This window comes from Megalops cyprinoides, chromosome 13 (assembly GCF_013368585.1).
Source record: "Megalops cyprinoides isolate fMegCyp1 chromosome 13, fMegCyp1.pri, whole genome shotgun sequence".
In the NCBI taxonomy this organism is placed as follows: domain Eukaryota; kingdom Metazoa; phylum Chordata; class Actinopteri; order Elopiformes; family Megalopidae; genus Megalops; species Megalops cyprinoides.
This window is the reverse complement of record NC_050595.1, coordinates 22069439-22088773: the sequence shown is the minus strand read 5'-3', so window position 1 is coordinate 22088773 and position 19335 is coordinate 22069439. Positions and strand designations below refer to the sequence as shown.

General features: G+C 41.0%; 1 protein-coding gene across 1 annotated transcript in view; it reads left to right on the top strand.

Annotated features, from left to right (window-relative positions):
• The window catches only part of LOC118788376 (NT-3 growth factor receptor-like), a 163575-nt gene that overhangs the window by 62560 nt on the left and 81680 nt on the right, over window positions 1-19335 (top strand). The window contains exons 5-7 of the mRNA XM_036544348.1: window positions 15595-15749; window positions 16139-16281; window positions 16383-16524. Of these exons, the coding sequence (XP_036400241.1) occupies window positions 15595-15749; window positions 16139-16281; window positions 16383-16524 (440 nt within the window). The remainder of the gene's footprint in view (window positions 1-15594; window positions 15750-16138; window positions 16282-16382; window positions 16525-19335) is intronic.

The window sequence follows — 19335 nt, the reverse complement described above, 5'->3', positions numbered from 1 at the left end:
TCCATTTTTTCCCTACATTATGCATGCCTTGCATTCTTTATTCAAAACATTACAGAGCGAGAAGCACCTTTCTCTGTGGAGGGCGACGGATGCAAAGTAGGCCAATCTTAACGAGGTGCAGCAGTTCATGCTCGCCCAGCTTAAGCGTGCCATGTGCTTCAGTGCATTCAGGTGTGGAATGCAGCGGCGAAAATGGAGCCCGTGACAGGTAATAGAGACGCATGGCTCGCCAAATGGGAAAAAGTCACCTCAACACTTCCCTCAGTCCCAGTAAAATATAAAAGGAGATAGAATTTCAATTCAGGGCTGCAGCATTCATTTTCAGTCACCAACTTCACTAAGAAATCAGATGCTAGTCAAATACAGCACCTGATCATGGATGTTTCTGTGTAGTAATCTTACTCAGGCTGCCCTGGGAGTAGGGATTTTGGATGTTCCAGAGCCTCTCTCCCTTCTCACTACTTTTTGTAAACCTGCCATAGGTGAAAACCACAATTCACTCGCACGACAAGCACGTCAGGATCATTTGCCAACCAATTAAGTTGCTGAAAGGTAATTACTCGTCTAAGATTCAACATGTATTTCAAAATCTACAGGAGTTCCTGTGCTGGGCAGGAAGTGAGGAGAATGGCATTCAAAGGGAGGCATCCAGTCAGAGATAAGGCGTGACTTAAAAGCTTGACAGAACATTAGAATGTGCCAAGAAAGCAGTATGGCTGCAGACACGCACACGTATAGACCTTCTGACATTATTATTTTAATTACTGTTGTTTATTGTATTTTCATCCATAACATGTGTTTTCCAGATGCATTTAAATGCTGAAAAATGAACTCAATCAGGACAAATTCGGTACATTTTCCAGGTGGCTGTTACAGTTAATGCACAATTATGAAAATAATATTCTGTTTGGAGTCAATGATAAGTACCCAACAGGGCAGGCAAATATGTTAATAAAGGAAGATCAAACTAGGTGAAATAAATGCCATTTTACAATTTGAATAAAAATGAAGGCCCTCTGGAACAAAGTCATTCTGTCTTTTTCTGTCGTTTGTACTCTTTCATAATGGGAACTCATTTCAACAGCACAAACTTTTGCAGGTACTGTAAAAAGCGGAAATAATTATAGGGCCAGCAGGAGCTGAACCAGTGTGCATTTGCGAGTCACTCAATGCCGATTAGTTGGTCACCATAGCGCCGCACCCATGTAGGGTCACAGCTGGAAACGAGACCCCACAGAACGAAGGGCAGATCTTTCTGAACTGTCCTGTATAATCAGATAGAGGTGAGCACTGGAGAGGGGGCTGTGTGGTGGCTGGATGAGTGGAGCAGGACGGCCAGTATTCATGATCCACACACCACTGCCCTTGTGTCTCATTAAAATCTGTGCAAATCTTTATATGCACGGTTGCCTTTCATACCACTGCAGGGGGGAAAATGATAACAGCATACAAGTAAACAAAACGAGGCAAAAAAGGCAAAAGACATCATTTCATAATTAGTCATTTTATTTTTCCAGTGTAAAAAAAAAAGGAAAAAGGGAAAAAAAAAGTGAGGTGAAAAGTCCTACGCCCGGTTCCGCCAGACTCCCCAGGTGAGGAGGGGTAATCACAAGCTGGGAAATGACCTGCGCGGTCAGGTCAGGGCTCTTGGAACCTGCTGCCTTATCAAACGTCCTGTCGCAGAGACCTGCCAATCCCTGTCTGCTTAAATAGGCTCCCTCGCCGAGCACGGCATTGGACATTAGCCGCTTTACTGAGCTGAGACACAGACGAGGGAGAGAGAGAGGGAGAGAGAGAGAGAGAGAGAGAGAGAGAGAGAGGGAGGGTAGTGAGGAGAGGGTGGGGAGGAGTGAGGCAGAGAGAATCATGGGGGCAAGGGGAGAGCCAGCCCTGTAGGGGGTGAATGGAAACAAGAAAGTGAGGGTTCTGATTCAGGATGAGAAACTAGGTGGGGTGGGGTGGTGCAGGGAAAGTGGTTATGGGTTATGGACTTGAGCTTAAGGCAGGCTCACTCAAACCAAAGCGACTTGCTAGGAAACGTGCAGAGGGTCAAGGGGACCTGGACCTGCGTGGGATGGCCCATCACTGCGGTCAGTTTTTAAGCACAGGGATAAATCCAGTAGGAAGGTACATACAGTAGGGGCTGTGAATCTTGCAAAAATTGTGAGGGAAATATTTGTAATGGTCAACTGAAACAGAACGTCTCACACTGTGGTTCTTTGAGTTCAAACCTTTGTAATATAAACCTTTATGTTTATGTCTCAAAATGGATTCAATTGTGTAAATTCAAACAATTTTCCACAAAAAATATATAGGAAACATGTATTGTTTCTGTATGTGTTTCTGTTTTTTGTTCTGTAGTGTGCCAATTTAAGACATATTAACATTTTATTATTTTGACACTTCTGGTTATGATATTAATTCTTATTTCTACAGTACATATTTGCACAAAAATGGATAAAATCTGGAAATAAAACATACAATATTGATCTGGAGTGAAAATCTGGAGTCCAAAAACCTGGAGACTGTGGCCATTTCAATTGGCCATTACAACGGTATTGAATATCTTTGTTGCTCCCAGTCCTGTTTCTATACCCTGATCTCATACAATCTCTATATAGAATCTGCATTCATGGTTACAACAATAACACAAAAATTAAATGCCAGTCACATCTAGTTAATCCTTTTATTTTCTTATTAGCAGAAACATAATTTTTTGTGGAGATGCAGAAAGAATAGGCCTGTAGGTATCTGTTTGTTGTCAAAAAATACTATTAATGACCTGAGTGTCCGTAATTATAATCTTTCAGGGGATGCAAAAAAAAATGGGCGACACTCAGGCAGTGAAACCGTGTTTGTGTAGTGTTTACTTCTGTGCTTCAAGTTCATCCAATTAGCCGTTCCCTGGAAATAACGAGCGTGTGTTCCACAAGGTGTTTCAAATGCAGTTTTTTTTTTGTTGTTTTTAATTGAGTGTTTCGTTTGTGGAAGAAAAGGTACTGAAATGTTTGATTTGTGAAGGCTATCTTCAGCTTTACAACTTCAGTAGATTTCAGCTGGGCAATGCTTTACAGAAAAAAAGAAAAAGCGAGTTTCATCTAACCCCAAATAATAAGCATTTCCTTTCGCTCTTCGGTGTCGTGCATGGAGTACGCTGAACTTCATGCGCGCGGATCTTGCCGGGGTGTCGCCAGGGATAGGCCATTAGGGGCAGTTGTGTCCTACATTTACATCTCTCGCTAATGCACACCTGCTCATTCCACAGGACGCTCCGCTTGTTCTTGCTGTTTGACGTTGACAGCCCTCCTTTCAGCTGTTCTGTCAGCGGTGGTGACTGTTGACTGACAGGATGAACAAACTCTCGGCTGAACCAACCCCTCCTCTGCACGCCTGCAGAATGAAGCCAGTTTGTCTTCAACAAGCGCTTTTACCATCTGAGCCGCTTGGGAGCCAGCTCCCAATATTCCTTGCACACGTGCAGGGAACATGAGTGTAACAGAATTGTAATGAGGATGGCAGTTTGCACAATGTCTGAAAAACACCACAGGAGAAAAAAAAAAAGTTATTCTTAAAGATATAGCTGATCTATAATGAATAGTCTCTCTGAAAACACAAAAACAAAACAAAAAAAATCAAAGAAATTGCTACGAGCTGCATCTGACACTGCTTCCGCCAGCTATTGTAATCCTTTTTCAGACAGAATATGGACAGTTGAGCTACATCATTCATGAACCACTCATTCTTTTTGAATCAAAGTATTGTACTGAGCCATGCGGATCCATCCTGTGAGAGTCAACTCTTTCAAAACACTCTGTAAGCCACAAACACATATTTAACAAATTTATTGTACTGTAATGATCACAGACAAGTGTTCTGTACAATTACTACATATGCATTTTCAACCCTAATGCTACTCACAGGGGAACAGGTTGTAGCAGCTCTTTGTAATATTTGTATTTAAAGTACTTAACAAGGCATAGACATTGAAGCACAGGTCTCAATATTTTCCAATTCAAGAGCACTTTCCTTTCAAAAGCAAAGCATTGAGCTGGGTCGGTAAATAGATGTACCCCTAATGTTATTTCTAAGGAAACAGACCATGCCAACTCCTCCCTCCAAATGAGCCTATTCAAAGGGAAAAAAAACCTTAGCATCAAACCTCAACAAAGTTGCAGTATGCAGGTAATCTTTTTCTTGTGGACATTTTTCAGCTGATTTCCCAAGCAAATAAAACAATCATGAAAAGAGAAAGGGAAAGGAGGACAGAAAAATCATGCAATATACATAAACACTATATGCAACACATAACATACAATAATCTAAAGAACTAAATATATCTTAGCTAAAAAATATATTTATACACATATTAAATGTAAATTAGGTGTGTTTCTCTGTTCGTTTGTCATCATTTTCTGTGTTTTCATTGTTATCGTCATCTATTTATTTTCAGTGTAATGTTAATAAATCAGGATGATTTGCATTAGTCCTTTACAGTCTTTAGAATTTGGCATTCTTCCGTCTGGGACAGGTCTGAGTGTGGGATTTGTATCACACAATCAAACGCGTTCTCTGGGTTTACAGAGGGTGAAAAAAGGGAATCTGACCTTTTTTTGTCCGTGTCCTCTGGCCCAGGGAGTCGAGTTAGCGATGCACGGCGCACCCCCGTCCCAAGCCTCTGAATTGTATCAGGCTGAGGTGCTGCTAAATGGCAAATCCGCCACAGCCGCTGCAAGGATGATATGATGGGAGATTATTTGCAGTAGCAGTACAAAAGCACATTTGCACAGTCTACAGACATCTTCCTTCTGTAGCCACAGGGAGGCTGGCCCTGCTGTCGGTTCTTTTATTCTGTTGACTTTTTTATAAGCCTTACTTCCACATAAGGAAGACCACAGCAGCGCCAGGGTAGCCGTGTTAAATTCTGCAAGGAGTATCTTCTTAAGAAATGCGTTTAAAGCCACATTCCAAGGAAGAGAATTTCAAAACGAAATAATTTTGAATGTCTGAATGGCTGGAGGTAAAATCTGGGTAGATGCTTTCATAAGCTATCATGAGCACACTAAGTCCCTACCCAAATGAACTGCTTGTGCAGTTTCAGTGAAATGAGGATGGTCAGTCATTTACTAACATGTTTCAAACCCAAAGCTTGATTCCTGAACCCAATGATTCCTAATTGTGTCACTTCCACCTCTGGAATGGTTCTGACTTAGCTCTAGCTCAGAAGCTGTTGGAATCCTCACAATGCAAGGGGTACCTATTTCGTGGGCTCTTGCCCAACCAGCTGAGGGAAGGTAGATCCAATTTAGAGCAGCAGGCGGAAATGTACTCTATAGGGAGTTCATTTTTCCCCAGATGCACGCAAATAAAGCCTCTAAAATAAGACAGGAGAGAGGGGGTGAAATGAAAAGATTTCCATTTTAATCAGATGCGCAGTGAGATGCCAGAGCCAAAATAGTCACTGTAATCAGTCACGTAATGAAATCTTAAATGATTAAAGCCTCAATTAAAACTGTGGAACAATTAAATGTGCATCAGTACAGTTGTATGTGTTAACCATGTGTGTGCAAAAAAGGGTTGATGTAAGTCACACTTCAGATTCCCCAGATGTAAATAATTTGACATTAACATGGTTGTTTTCATTAGTACAGTAATAGACTTTTTTGATCCAGCTCTTGACATCAGTTTATATATGCAGTTCACAATATAACAATGCACAGGTGTCAAACAGAAGACCTCTTTGTCCTTAATTTTGAGTTATGTAATTTTATTAAATGTTACTATTTTCAATGGAACTTCAATGGAAGTTCTGGCAATTAAAAATGGGGCTGTAATTAACAAAAAAGGAGCCTCTTTTTTATTCTTGCAAGGCGATTTTCATCAATTGCAGAGACCGCCGAACTCCTGATGATGTGTGAGATTAAAATAAAACAGATGTTTTGTTTTTGCTGAAATGCATTAGTCAAAGTTCGGAGCAAATGCAAGCCTGAGTGTGTATACATTTTACCTTTTTAGCAGGCTTGGTAGTGCTGGCATTTGCCTTCAGGATTGTGTATGACAGTGGCAGTTGATGGGAGGGAAGAAACTCGCTAGTGTACAGTAGGGTACGGCATACTTTATCTGTCACTTTGTGGCGACCCCTTTTGGCTCTGTGTCTGCCAACGCCATCAGCGTCACCACACCTGACCTGTGACTCCTCTCGGAGGCACCCAGTAATAAGGGACAGTAAAACTGACAATATAGACAAGACAGAGGCTACAATGACAAAGAAACAAGGCAGATAGGAACAAGGAGGAGACTTCTCTCTCCCTCGTGCCACTATGGAGGGACACTGTGAGTGTTCAGAATAACAGGAAGCACCGGAAGGACGATGGCAAGGCTGCGATAGAGGAGGAACCAAAGCAAACTTGGAGAATTTAAAAAGGGAATGCATTCTCCAAGTGTAACTTTCGACGCAGGGCAGGGAGTAAGCGCAGTAAGATCAAAGTGAGTGAAGAACAAAATGCATTCTTTTCTTTAACACCGATCGGAGAGACTCGGTGAAAGGATCTCTCGCTAGATAATTTGAATGTTTCCCCAGTACGAAACGGCAGTTGGTATTGATTGGTAGCCTCAGGTTATCACTTGGCAGATGTTAGTAATTACTCTAGTGCAAAAAGCAAGCAAAACCAGAAAGACTGTTTCTGGTGGGTTACAGAATGTTTTAGGAGCCATAACCATGTTGACTCATATTGATCAGTGTGCCTCTTTTTTTCTCTTGTCAATGTAATGGTGTTTGAGGGCTTATTCAGACAGGAAAGCTTATAATTAGAACTCACATTCATCCCACAAAATATGCTTTGAGCATTTATATAACCTAGTGACCAGATGGACAAAATCATAAAGGTTATGGGTGGTTTCGTTTAGATCTTCAACTCGAGCACAGATCCTTGCTTTAAGAAAAAAAAAAAAAACAGACTACTGCTGGTTGTGGTGATGTTACCCAAGCAACCAAGCCATTGAATCACTCTCACTAGCGGCTGTCAGAGCAGAGAAATGAAAATCTCCTCTTCAGGACTCAGCCCTGTTCATATGGCAACGATCCCTCCATCTGACACGCGAGGACATTAAAGCATGTCGTGTCACCCTCCGTCGGTCACTGGCGAGCTGTCACATTCCCACACGGATCTTATTTGACCACCGTGCTCTCTGAGGCCACGCCATTAGTGCCACTTGTGTGAGTGCTGTCGCGTTCTTTGGGCCTGCTGGATCCATATTGACATGTGTCATTTAGTCGACGGTCAATGAAAGTGATACCCCTGCAGCTACTCTCAGCTGGGCTTGTTGGAAAAAAAAGAAAATAAAAAGACAAACTGCACAGCACCTCCCCTCAGTATACATCCTTGTGCCCGACTCCTGCCCGCTGCTTGGACCATGGCCGTGAAATCTCTGCGGATTGCAACTGATGTATGATTTTTCATGCCTTTGAGTTTTAATTCCATCCATATTTGAAAACAATACCTGGCAACACAAACGCTGTGATCAGACATCAAAACTGTGTTTCGCTGTCTGTGTGCGTGTCTCTTCACCGATGGTTAGATCCGTTTCAGTCCTCATTTAAATTTTACTCTGAGGCTTGTACGTGTGAAAGAAGACCTTGGAATATTAAACTGTGCCCTACGATCGGGTCACCTGATAGAACTCTGATCCTTGTTTGGGGCTATTTTTGTAGAATCTGTGCAGCTGGATAGAGTCGCTTGATAATTAGGTACTTACAACAGACAGCCATAATGCTGTAATTACAGAATGATTAAACAACAGAAAAGGCCCTTGCATGTGGGTACAGGTAAAGTCACAGTGATGGAAATAGTACTGTACAGAGCAGCAGTCATTTTCCTGCAGCCCATTTGCCAAGCAGGCTGGGCTCCAGAGCGCAGTGTTCACAAGTTTGAATTTGCCATTGTTTTTCTGCTGGCTTTAAATCACCGGCAAAGGCAAGTGCACTGTTCTGTTCATTTCAGACCTTGCCGAAAGTGAGAGAGACCCAGAATTCAATTTTCTTCCTCTTCACGCACAAGCCTGCGCTGCTTCTCAAACCACTGCCCACACGGGTGAAATATTCAGCGATGTTTCTCGAGATCACATCAACAGCATATGTAACTCTTGACGGCAATGCAAATCACGCAGAATGCCACTGCTGCGCCATGTTTTCCTCGATGCATTACGACTGCAGGGGGCGTCTTCATCTCTTAATGAGATGCCATCCGCGTATCACAGTTATTGCCGTGGTAACCAAAGGTCTATATCATGACAGTGGACTGGTGCAGGCTTTAGATCAGCCCATTTTAAATGTCATGAGCAAAAAATTTTTTCTCTTTGTTTAAGGATATATTTACCTCTCTGTAGTGTTCCTAATGAATATCATGCTGGAGAGACCCCATTGGTCCTGCTTAGGGATTTCAAGTACGTAGGGTCTAGCTCATTATAAAAGAGACGATAGTTGCCACTTCCCTAAGTGTCAGGAGACCTCCATGATAAATAACTCAGCTCAGTGTTCATTTATTCATTGGCAACATAATTGACAGTGTAGCCACGGAGTGAACAGACACAGGGGAGGGAAATGTTGAATTGTGTGAACTTAACTTGACCTTCCATGTGTGTAGTGTGGTTGATTTGAAAATCAAATATTCGTGCGGTAGACCGGTAAGCAGAGCAAACCTACCACACCAAAACGTAATGCCAATATCAGTACAGCATTATTCATAGTTACAGTGCTGTTACTCTGCAAACTGTTTTTTTCCCCTTTATTGCTGGAAATAATCCTGGGATAATAATAATGAGAGTGTGTTTCCCTCTCACAGGCTAACACTATGATATCTTATAAAAAAACGTCAATGCATAGAAATGGCAGTGGTTAATGCATAGAAATGGCAGTGGCGCAGTCTAGTTACCTGGGATTTACACTTTTCTCTGAAAATTTGCACTACCTTGCATTTTTTTCAGTTGCAGCCGCTTCAACCTTTTGAACATTAATCAGTGTTAATATGTTCTATTCACACTATTTATGCATTGAAGTACAGTTAAATCTTAAGTGTCAGATCAGCAAACAGGGATTTCTGGAAGAATTAAATCAAAAATAGTATTGGAGATATGTTGCAAACAAAAACAAAACATCGAGAATAGTCCCAAGATGTTTTATTTGTAATGTAGCTCTATTAATATAGCTACGAGATGCTTCTAATGTGAATTGTGAATTGGGCAAAAGCACAACAGTTCATTTGAGCCAGGTTTATAATCGTCTTACAGAGTCCCGCTAGGATAAGCCATTATACTGTGTGGTGTGTGCCATTACGCACGCTTTTTGTCTTAGAGCCTTGCTGAGGTTTTATTTTTGGGTTTATTCATTGTACGTACTGTAGTGTTTTTCATTTGCCCTACATCTCTGCAATTCATTTTCTCTGTATTTGAACATTGTGTAAAATGTTATGATGTGCAAGGCATTGGTTTCTATTTAATATTGTTTTACATCTATTTATTTTCACGTGTGTCCTTTTGGTATTTGGACTTGTTACTTACTAAGTTACTTAGATATTTTAATCTTAATCTTAAAACCTTGAACTCCTGTAAAACCGGATTTACAGTATACCTTTCTTATCACTGTACTTAATATGAGAAGGTAATCTTCTTACATCTGTATGCAGACGAGTATATTTGTTAAATGGGGGGCATAATTCCTTCCCTAGGCTTTGATCAAGACTCATCAAAGCCTAAAAATGCACATGCTTAACAATGACCCAGGTTATTGTGGCCTTCAGCAGAATACCAGTGCATATATTTACAGTCTTAAAGTGTGAGACAGTGTAATTTCAGCTCTGAAAAGTAGCTCCCTTTTCCAAAATGCACAGCCTCTCCTTTCCATTACTCAGGGAGCTGGATAGTTAGAGTCTTTTCAGTGCTTTCCAGCTATATTGGATTTTTCAGCATGTGCCACATTACATATGCATGTTGTGTTGCTCATATCTTAAGCTACATCTTGTAATTGAGGGAGGTTATCTTCTTTTCCCCAAAAGATTGAATAAATAACTGTGGGATGTCACCCATTATGCTGTTCTGTGCTGTACTGTATAGGGTGGGGTTTTGCCATCTTGCAAGCACTTTTCAAGGGCTTGGAGGAAGGGCTCTTTTACACTGTGGTTAAATTGCTGTAGGGAGGGTAGGATCAGACATGCCATGGACTTCTGGTTGTGACCATGCCTGATTGCTTATTTCATTCATGTTACTGAGGTGAACAGTTCCAAATACCTTGGATTGTAGTTTTCCGAAAGGTTAAAAATGAACCCATATCCAAGTGTTGTATTCATGTGGAAAACTGTACCACAAGCTTTCAATGAGGGTGAACTCGGGCCGAGCTGTGCCTGCAGTGTTTGTGCGTGGTTTAGGAGTTCTACCTCTGAAGCATGTTCTCACAAAAAAAAAAAAAAAAAAAAAAAATTACCTAAAAATGACAGACATGGAGGGAAATTACAGTTAAGGAATTGCTGCCCCGGGATGTAGGGTTCCCAGCCCATCTGCCAAATTCCATAGCATGATTCAGAAAATCTATCAATAAATGCATCAAATATGTGCAAAAGCATTTGGAGGTTTTCTAAAAGAGATTTGCTTTCATGAAAACGCCTGAAGCAGGTGCATATCCTGGCTTAGTTTCCTCACATCTTGCCCTGGGTTCTGCAGTAAGCTGACAATAACTCCTCTCCTTGTTTTATGTGGGTAAAAATCACATTCACTAAATTAACCCAAAAAGAGGAGAAGAAAAAATGGCTCCGGATTGATTTTGTTACGTGAGCCAGTTGGAGACGGAGTGAAATTCATTGTAGCGAAGTGTGAAAAGAGCATCAAAACAGGAAAGAGACAGAGAATAGGAGTCTGTCATTCGGAACACTGAGATCACTGATTCTGCCCTTCCGCTTGACTGTAGATCAATACTTGGCAGGGAGAATACAAAACTGTCCCATGACAATTTTTAATCCGCTATATATGGCACCATCAGACCAACCGATAGGGCCCAAGAGATTTTATCAAGCTCTGTGACTGAGCCTGCTGATCAGGTAGAGTAAAATACAGTCCGTTATACTGGACCAGTCCTTTTGAATGTAATTTTTTTTTAGCTGACTCTCAGAGGATGTTCTCTATAATGCTGTTTTATTTCTCTGAAGGAAATAAATTGCTTTACGATAAAAAAACCCCTTTCTGCATTTTTATGAATGTAATCCATAAGTATTGATTAGCTTGCTCTACGTGTTTGCTAGTGTACCGGATTTCCTTATATCTCCTTAGCCTTTAAATTTGTTTCTTTGCATTGTGCCTTATATCATCTTATTGCTATTCATTTCATATAGAAGTCACATATCTGTAATTGCATTATGTACTTCAGGTGCAGCACCATCAATAAGAAACCATGGGAGAATCAAGTGATATTCATTTTGTTTTGCCTGCCTGTATTTTTCTGTCTTAACCTGGAGTAATGTGGTTGCAGATTATTAAAAATCAAATGCCAGTATGAATACTGTAACTCAGGTCTGTCAAAAACTGCAAAAGCATTGTCAAGATACATACCTAGAGTCTAAGAAGTGCATATTCTTTTGAGAAGTGTTCGGCACAGCCAGTAGGGTATAGAGCCAATGGATGTGGTTAAGAATAGCTAACCTAATTGTGTGTGGCTTAACAAAGCCCAAAGCTTGGTCTCCATAAAGAAAACACCCATATGATAAATGTAATCACAACAACAACAATAACAATAAGAAGAAACAGTAGCTCAAGACTTTCAGTACAATATCATGTTGATCATATTTTTAGGACCTTCCAGGCAAAAATATGAAATTGACTTTTATGAACATATATGAGAAAGTGTTATTGCTTTATTTGACATTGCATTCTTCAGACTTACTTTAATACAAAATTTCACTTCAAAATGCAATACTTTGCTGTAATGCTAGTTACATACACTTAAAAAAATAACTTCAGTATTAGCTATTTGAGTTAACTCAGACAACCTAATCTGAGACACTCACTAACAACACATGGGCTATCTTTTTAACGTTGGTGTTTACTTGATTTTTGAAAGGGAAATATACTTTTCCAGAGGAAGCTGAGAAGTAATAGTCAGCGTGGTTTTTCATGATTACATGAAAATTCACAAGGCTACATCTGTGGCTGGTATGACAAAACAATTAAAAAATGCTACCGTGTTGAAAAAACTGTATTCATATTATTGAAAACTGTGAACATGCACAGAGTTACCAAAATTATATTCAGTCCTTCTTGCAAATTTATCAACCTTTCATGGGTCTGTGAAGTGGAAATAGATTGGGAATGCCCTTGATAGGATCTCACGCCCAATAATGAAAATTCCTTTGAATTTTGGTTGCATCTGGGACAGAGGAGTGTGTCATAAGAAAAGGCAGCAAAAAGAAGTGCTCATCTCTCTGTCACCTACATTGTGAGGATGCTGACTAGAAGCCCTTTGAACTCAGCAGCATTGCAGCGTTGCACACAGTGTGATGTGACGCTGGGTGCTCTGCTGGAGGCAGGGTTCTGACAGGATTCTGGCAGGTTACAGGGTTTTTTTGCTTTTACGTAACTTATTTGTTATCTCAGTTACACTTTTTATTTGATTTTTTTTTTCATTCCATTGTGTATTTGCATTCAATGTATTTTTATGCAATTCTTCAATAAACTTGCATTTAAATATTTAAATATTTCATCTCAAAGTTGTCAGTAAAGGGGGATAAGCAGCACTGATTGAACAAAACACTTAACATGCACCTGTGTTTCTCTAATACTAGGCAAAACTGAACTCCAAATCAACACTTAACAGACACTTAGAATGTATTATTCTGAAGATGCATTCTGTATGCGGTATAAGCAGAAAATATTGGTACCATCATTTGATTGTGTTTAGGATGAAGTGTTTCACACTGAAAGCATTGCTGTTCTGAGAAGTGAGGTTGGTGTAATTAAACCAGATTTTACTGTGGAGGAGATTGAAAGTAGTTTGTTGCCCCACAAATTCCTGTTGAGATTGAAGTTGGAAAGTAACACAGACTAAATAACAAAGTTATTTGCTATTCTGTTAAAACCTTCTGCTGCCTTCTACAAGGTGAACACCACAACACGGTGTGTGTGTGTTTTGCTGAATTTGTGTTAATGTGTGTGTATACATGTAAGCATGTGTATGTTTTGTTGCGTGTGTGTCAATGTGCATATGTGTGTATGCATGTGAGCAGTGTGCAAAATACCTGCTGGCAATCGGGGGGTCCCCCCTACCCATACCTGCCAACATTTAGGTTTCAAAATATGGGAGGTTTTTTTAGGGGGGGGGGTTGTGGATAGTAAATAAATAATTGTATGTAGTGTGTGGATTGTGTGTGAAGATTGTGTTTCATAGACGATCTGGCAACTTGGGTGGCGTCTGACAAACATACAAAACTTATGGATCATGACGATTATGCATAATAACGTTTGCCATGCAAATTACGGGAGTTTCCCAGGAGAAGCAACAGAACGGGAGGGCGATGGCCTTGAAATACGGGAGAAACCTGGGAAAAACGGGAGTGTTGGCAGGTGTGTCCCTACCTAGTGCTCCGGTGATATGCTGAAGTCTTACACAGACTCAATACGCAATATACAAGATTTCATGGATGCAAGCCAAGGCAATCAACTAGGCTATATACACTTTGTACACACATCACCAAGGCTTATATCATTCACATGACTTAGCAATTTGAAAAAAAATATGTGCTTAGTGCCTAATGGAAATAAATGTCATTGTTTTATTCACTGAAGTCTTGTCACTGAATCAATGGATGAAGAATGTGCTTTATGTTATGAAAACCTGCACATGTCTTTTGACCACAACTTTTGAATCTTTTTGAAACTTTTGAATTATTTTGTGTTTATTTTTCATAAAAACTGAGATGTAATGTCCGCCCTATGTCGGAGACAATGCAGAAATTTGCTGTGATTTCAAAACCGGATTACTCAACAACGCTCTGTCACACAGAGAAACAACTAGTATCATCGGAAAGTTCTGCTCTTTATTTTGATATGCGGTATAAGTGATAGGGACTTCGTGACTTATTCAGCCGAGAACCAGGATTGTGAAAATGGGTGAAGAAATTAGTAAAGATATTGCTTTGCAGAAGTTTGATTTGTCTTCATAACGTGATTACTTCGGTATGTACAAATATGCAATGACAAAGTTCATGAGTAATTTAAACAAGAGTAATGGATATGGAGATGGATGCAGAGCTGTATGCAGATTGTAACTATGATTAAATCTGATGTAAATTCAAAATTATTTTTCTCGCCAACACTTCATCGCATAGACAGGCTGCGTCTGTCGGGCTTTAAGGGTTAAAAGACATTTTTAGTGACAATTGTAAGTGACAAATAATTTTTTAAAGATTTTTCCAGAGACCCCCCAAAATTTTGCTCTTGAGGCTTTCAGGGGGTCTCAAGTGTCAATCAAGGGGTCTCGGACCCCCCGAGACCCCCTGTATTTCGCACCCTGCAAGTGAGAGTGTGTATATGAGTGTACATGTGTATGTGTGCTTGTATGTTCTTTAATTAGTGTCATGGGCTTCGTTAGCACGCCAATCAGTCAGGCTCTCAGGGACCTCGCACCTTTTGCTAATGCAGTGGGTGGGTGTGTCAAGGAGGTGTTGGTTCTGCACATCATCACCAGGCATCCACTTCACACCTCTCCGCCAGCAGCAGGCTGCCACCAACCCGGTGAAGTGCGCCCCTCAGAAAGTGAACCCACAATCCCATCTGCCCGTGTTTTTCTCCAGCTTCTTATTGCTGGTTCAGTATTTCAGGCCCACACAGGGTAGAAATGACTGTCTCTTTCTATTTCCAGAAGAACACCTGGGGAAGCTACTGTACATCAGCACTGTGCATTTATGCATTGTAATCAAACCGTGCACCATTTCGGCAGAAGGAGTTTTTGGCCTGCTATTTTGGTGGTCATTCTTTGACTTCTGTTTCCAAAATATTTTTGCTTGCTGCTCTGGTTTAAGAAGGGCACCACTTCATAAATCATTTTTCTACCCCAGTGTTGTTGTTGTTGTTGTTATGTGTGTGTGTGTGTGTGTGTGTGTGTGTGTGTGTGTGTGTGTGTGTGTGTGAATTTTTCACCTTAACTTAACCCACCACCACAACAGGTATTTCAATCAAATTAGAGTTTTTTGTGCTTGCAAGGGAAACGATCTTCCTCTAAAAAACAAGGCACATTTTTACCATAAAATGTCCTCTAATGTAAACAGCTGTGACACTGAAGTGCACTCAGAGGGAGTTCCACCTCCATACATAGTCCCAGTATGACACCCCCTCATTAAGGCAGTGACTTTAGATTTCAAGCCTGGATGTGAAAGACATGAACTTGAGATGTCTTTCACTAAATCCACAGCCTGTAGTTAGGGACCTGGGCTGATGTTGGGATGTTGATGGCATAGTCCCAGGCTGAAACTGGATGTCACTGGAGAAGAGCTGCCTTGCGTTTGTGTCTTTACATGTGCTCCTTTTGTTTCATTTCCAATTCGCTTTCTCTGCCCTTCACAGGAGGCTTGACGACGTGGTGTTTAACTGTGGCTGTGACGTCCGTTGGATTCAGCTTTGGCAGCAGAGAGGAGAGGCTGGCCTCCACAACCAGCAGCTCTACTGCTACAACGGGGCTGCAAGGATCCCCTTACAGGACATGAACAATTCCTTCTGTGGTAGGACCACTCAGCTTTCTCAATTGTTTGGTGAAACTCCTCATATTTACATTTAAATGGTACATGACATCTGTATAGTAAACCACTTGAAAGTTTACAAAAATCAATCAATCAATCAATCAATCAATCAAAAAACAGTCAATTAATTTGTTGTTCAGTCAATTAACCTGTCTATGAATCAATCAGTCAATAATTGGCAAAGAATCAATTAATCAATCAGTAAATCTTTGTTTATTAAAAAAAGAAGAATGTAAAACCTCTGAGATCACACAAATCTCTCTGGGTTTTTGATGTTGAAAAGCAGTGGGAGGGTCCTTTCAAAGTCCTCTCAAAGATTACAGTGTTTGGCAGCATTCTGTAACCAATGTCCTGTCTCTATCTCCACCCAGACCTGCCAGAAATCAGTGTGACACACAGCAACCTGACGGTGATTGAGGGAGACAATGTCACTGTCACTTGCAATGGGACGGGAGCACCGCTCCCAGATGTGGACTGGAACATCAATGGCCTTCATTCCATCGACACACACCAGGTGAGTAAGAGCGTCCTTCCAGGTGACATGGCTCCAGAATGGTTTCTATGACTTACCCTACAGCTGCTACCATATCCCCATGTCTTCTTCTCCTCCTGCAGTCCAACGTTTATGGGCAGAACGTCCACTCCATCAACATGACCCTGGTCAATGTGAGCCGGGATGACAACGGCTTCCTGCTGACCTGCATAGCTGCGAACGTGGTGGGGATGACCAATGCCTCCATCCAGCTGACGGTCCAGTGTAGGTATCACACCAATGGGGCAGTTTGGTGGGGTCATCTCTTGGATTGTTAACAAACCCTCTATTCAGTCCAATACCTGCTGTGTACTTTGTCTTTCAACATGCAAATCTACGTTTGCTTTTCTTAAACAAAATACTGAGTTAATTTCTGCCACTGAGGTCATGACGTGAAAAAAATAAATTCAAGAATCCACTTCATGTTAGGGCAAAGATTAATTTTGTTTGAAAGAAGTCTAAATTCTGCTAACCTTTTGTGGCTAGTCTAAAGTTAGCTTTTGAGTACACAGGTGATGTACTGTATTTTATTAAGGTGAATATGAAGAGCAATGCTGAACAAATGTGTAAGTGATAGTAAATTCAGATTTAATTTCATGAACATTAAGACTATTTTAGTCACGACGTGAAAAACTGTCACTTGTACAGCGAGATAGAAAAAAAGGAAGTGTATCATTACGTTTGAACTTCAAGGGGTTGATAAGAAAAATGGAATTATCCAATTAACAGGAGTACACCTCTGAGCTTGTGTGAAAACACACACCTTCTAAAAATAGGAGAGCTAAGAAAAGTCAGAGCGAGAATTCCACCGCTGTCAAAAGCAGATTCGTTCCGCTGTGGATGTCCCACTGGAGTTTGCGTTTCACTGAGTTTCGCAGTACAGTGTGACACTGAGGCTGGGTGAGGAACAGGCCTTAAATTACAGCCCTGCTCTCTTTAACCCCACTCTCCTTAACCCTGCTTTAGGAGAATAAAAATGACCAAATGGGTTGATTATCAATACATGTGCAGAGAGGGTGGTCCCTTCAGGAGTGGTTGTCCATGAAAAGGTGCTTCAGGTCAATGACCTTTTTTTCCTTTTTTATGTCTCTTGATACGACCCATGTGATTGCTTTTGATAAAGGTGAGAAGGAGGGGAGATTCAGGCCCTGGCCTTGGGACACATTTGGAAGGTTACCCCTGCTCATACAGCCCGTTGGTGCTGCAAATCCGTTGGCTAATTTGTCACCGCCCGCTCCTCGGGTTCCTAACCCCCGTAATTAGAGCTCATCCTGCCAGCAGCTCGGGTTCTTTGGAGCCACCATAAAACACGGCTAACAGCTGCTGCGATCAGCTGGACTAAGTGACAGTAAAACGGGGGAGCGATAACATGCTGTTGGAAAGTTATCTCATTGTGGTTAACGCGGTGCTTTGTGAACCGTGGGCGCGGTGTTGGTAAACCACAATGTGCCATCTGCCTTTGAGCTCCTCGTGCGGCGTGTGTTTTTGGCAGCTGCGATCGCTCGCTTCCTGCTTTTGGGCAAATAGCTGTGCTGGGTCTCCACAATGCGCGCGTGTTGCTGTGGTTGTCGCAAACAGAGCAATGTCACTGTGATGCTCCACATGAAAACGCCATCTTCTCTTTAAGGGTTCAGTAAAGGGAAGTTTAAGGGAGATTTATTGACGAGGCTGCCATCACGAGTTGGCAATGTTAAGTTCATTCTCTTGGAAAATACAAGATAAAGCCAAACACACTGCTGGTCAGAAAGATACAGTTTCAACTTAAACATCAAAATGCATAGATTTAATTTGTGTGATTAACGAGGAAATATGTCACAAGAGGAGTTTCACCACTAAAATAATAAATACTGCTTTGAGATTAGAGCAGACTGTTACAGTAGCTAGTGTTTCACTACTGATCAAAGGCACAGTTATTAGCCTCCATTATTAAAGTCGATTGGATTCAATTACATGGTAATGTGAGTGCATTTACGGTGGGTGTATTTACATTAACAGAGGACAGTGTTGTCCAACAATGGTGTAACATAATTCTCTTCATATTCAATCTGTATCGACTCTCTCAGAGGCTATGATGAGAATCGCAAATCCAGCAGGAAATGGGAGAAGGGTGATAGTCTCTCTCTCCCTCACCCTCTTCCTCTCTCTCTCTCTCTCTCTCTCTCACACTCTCTCTCACCAAATCTTTCTCCTTCACCAGTTCTCTCTCCTTCCCTTTTCCCACCTCCCGGTTCTCCTACTCCTCACTTTGTCTCTGCATGTCTCCCCTCACCATTTCCCCTTCCCTTCTAAAAACAATGTATATACTAAAAAAATTTATGAATATATATTATATTTTATTTTTATTTATATGTTATATTTACATCGTCTTTGCTATATTCATCATGGAGTTGTATGTTTGTAATTTCCTAAAGGCAGGCCTATTAATATATCAACCAATATATGCGTCAACCCACAAATCAGGTGCATTCCCACTGAAAAATATGTTTTGGAGGAATTTATTTTCCTATAAATAGTGTGATCTTGCTATAAACACTACTGTTTCACCATGGACTGTGAAGTCGATCGCCGCTATCCATGCGTGGAGACAACGCCGCCGGAGATCCTTGTGGGTGCACAGTGAACGGTTTTAGTTGATGCACTTATAAAAAAAAAAAAGTCCGGCTCACAATCATTCACATATGTACTGTTCATGAGGAATTTTAGCTAGCGTCATTGACAACTGCTTAAATTCGCCATTAAACCTCACCACTCATCCCAACAATCTTGGAGATCTGCCTCCATGCATCATTTTTTTTATTAACGTCCCTGTAAATGGACAGGGATGTATCGTACAGGACAGTAAAGCCAGCAACAGCTGCAATCAGTTTCTCCTCCATGTTGGCTATGGGAACTAAAACGCTAATATAGGAACTAAAGTTTAAGAAAACGTTTCATAGTGAAAGAATATAAGAACACATCTGCCCTCTGATTGGCCGTTGCTCGACTCATTTGCATAAAGTTGAAGTTTGCTTAACTTTTTTTGGTCGCCAAATCGTG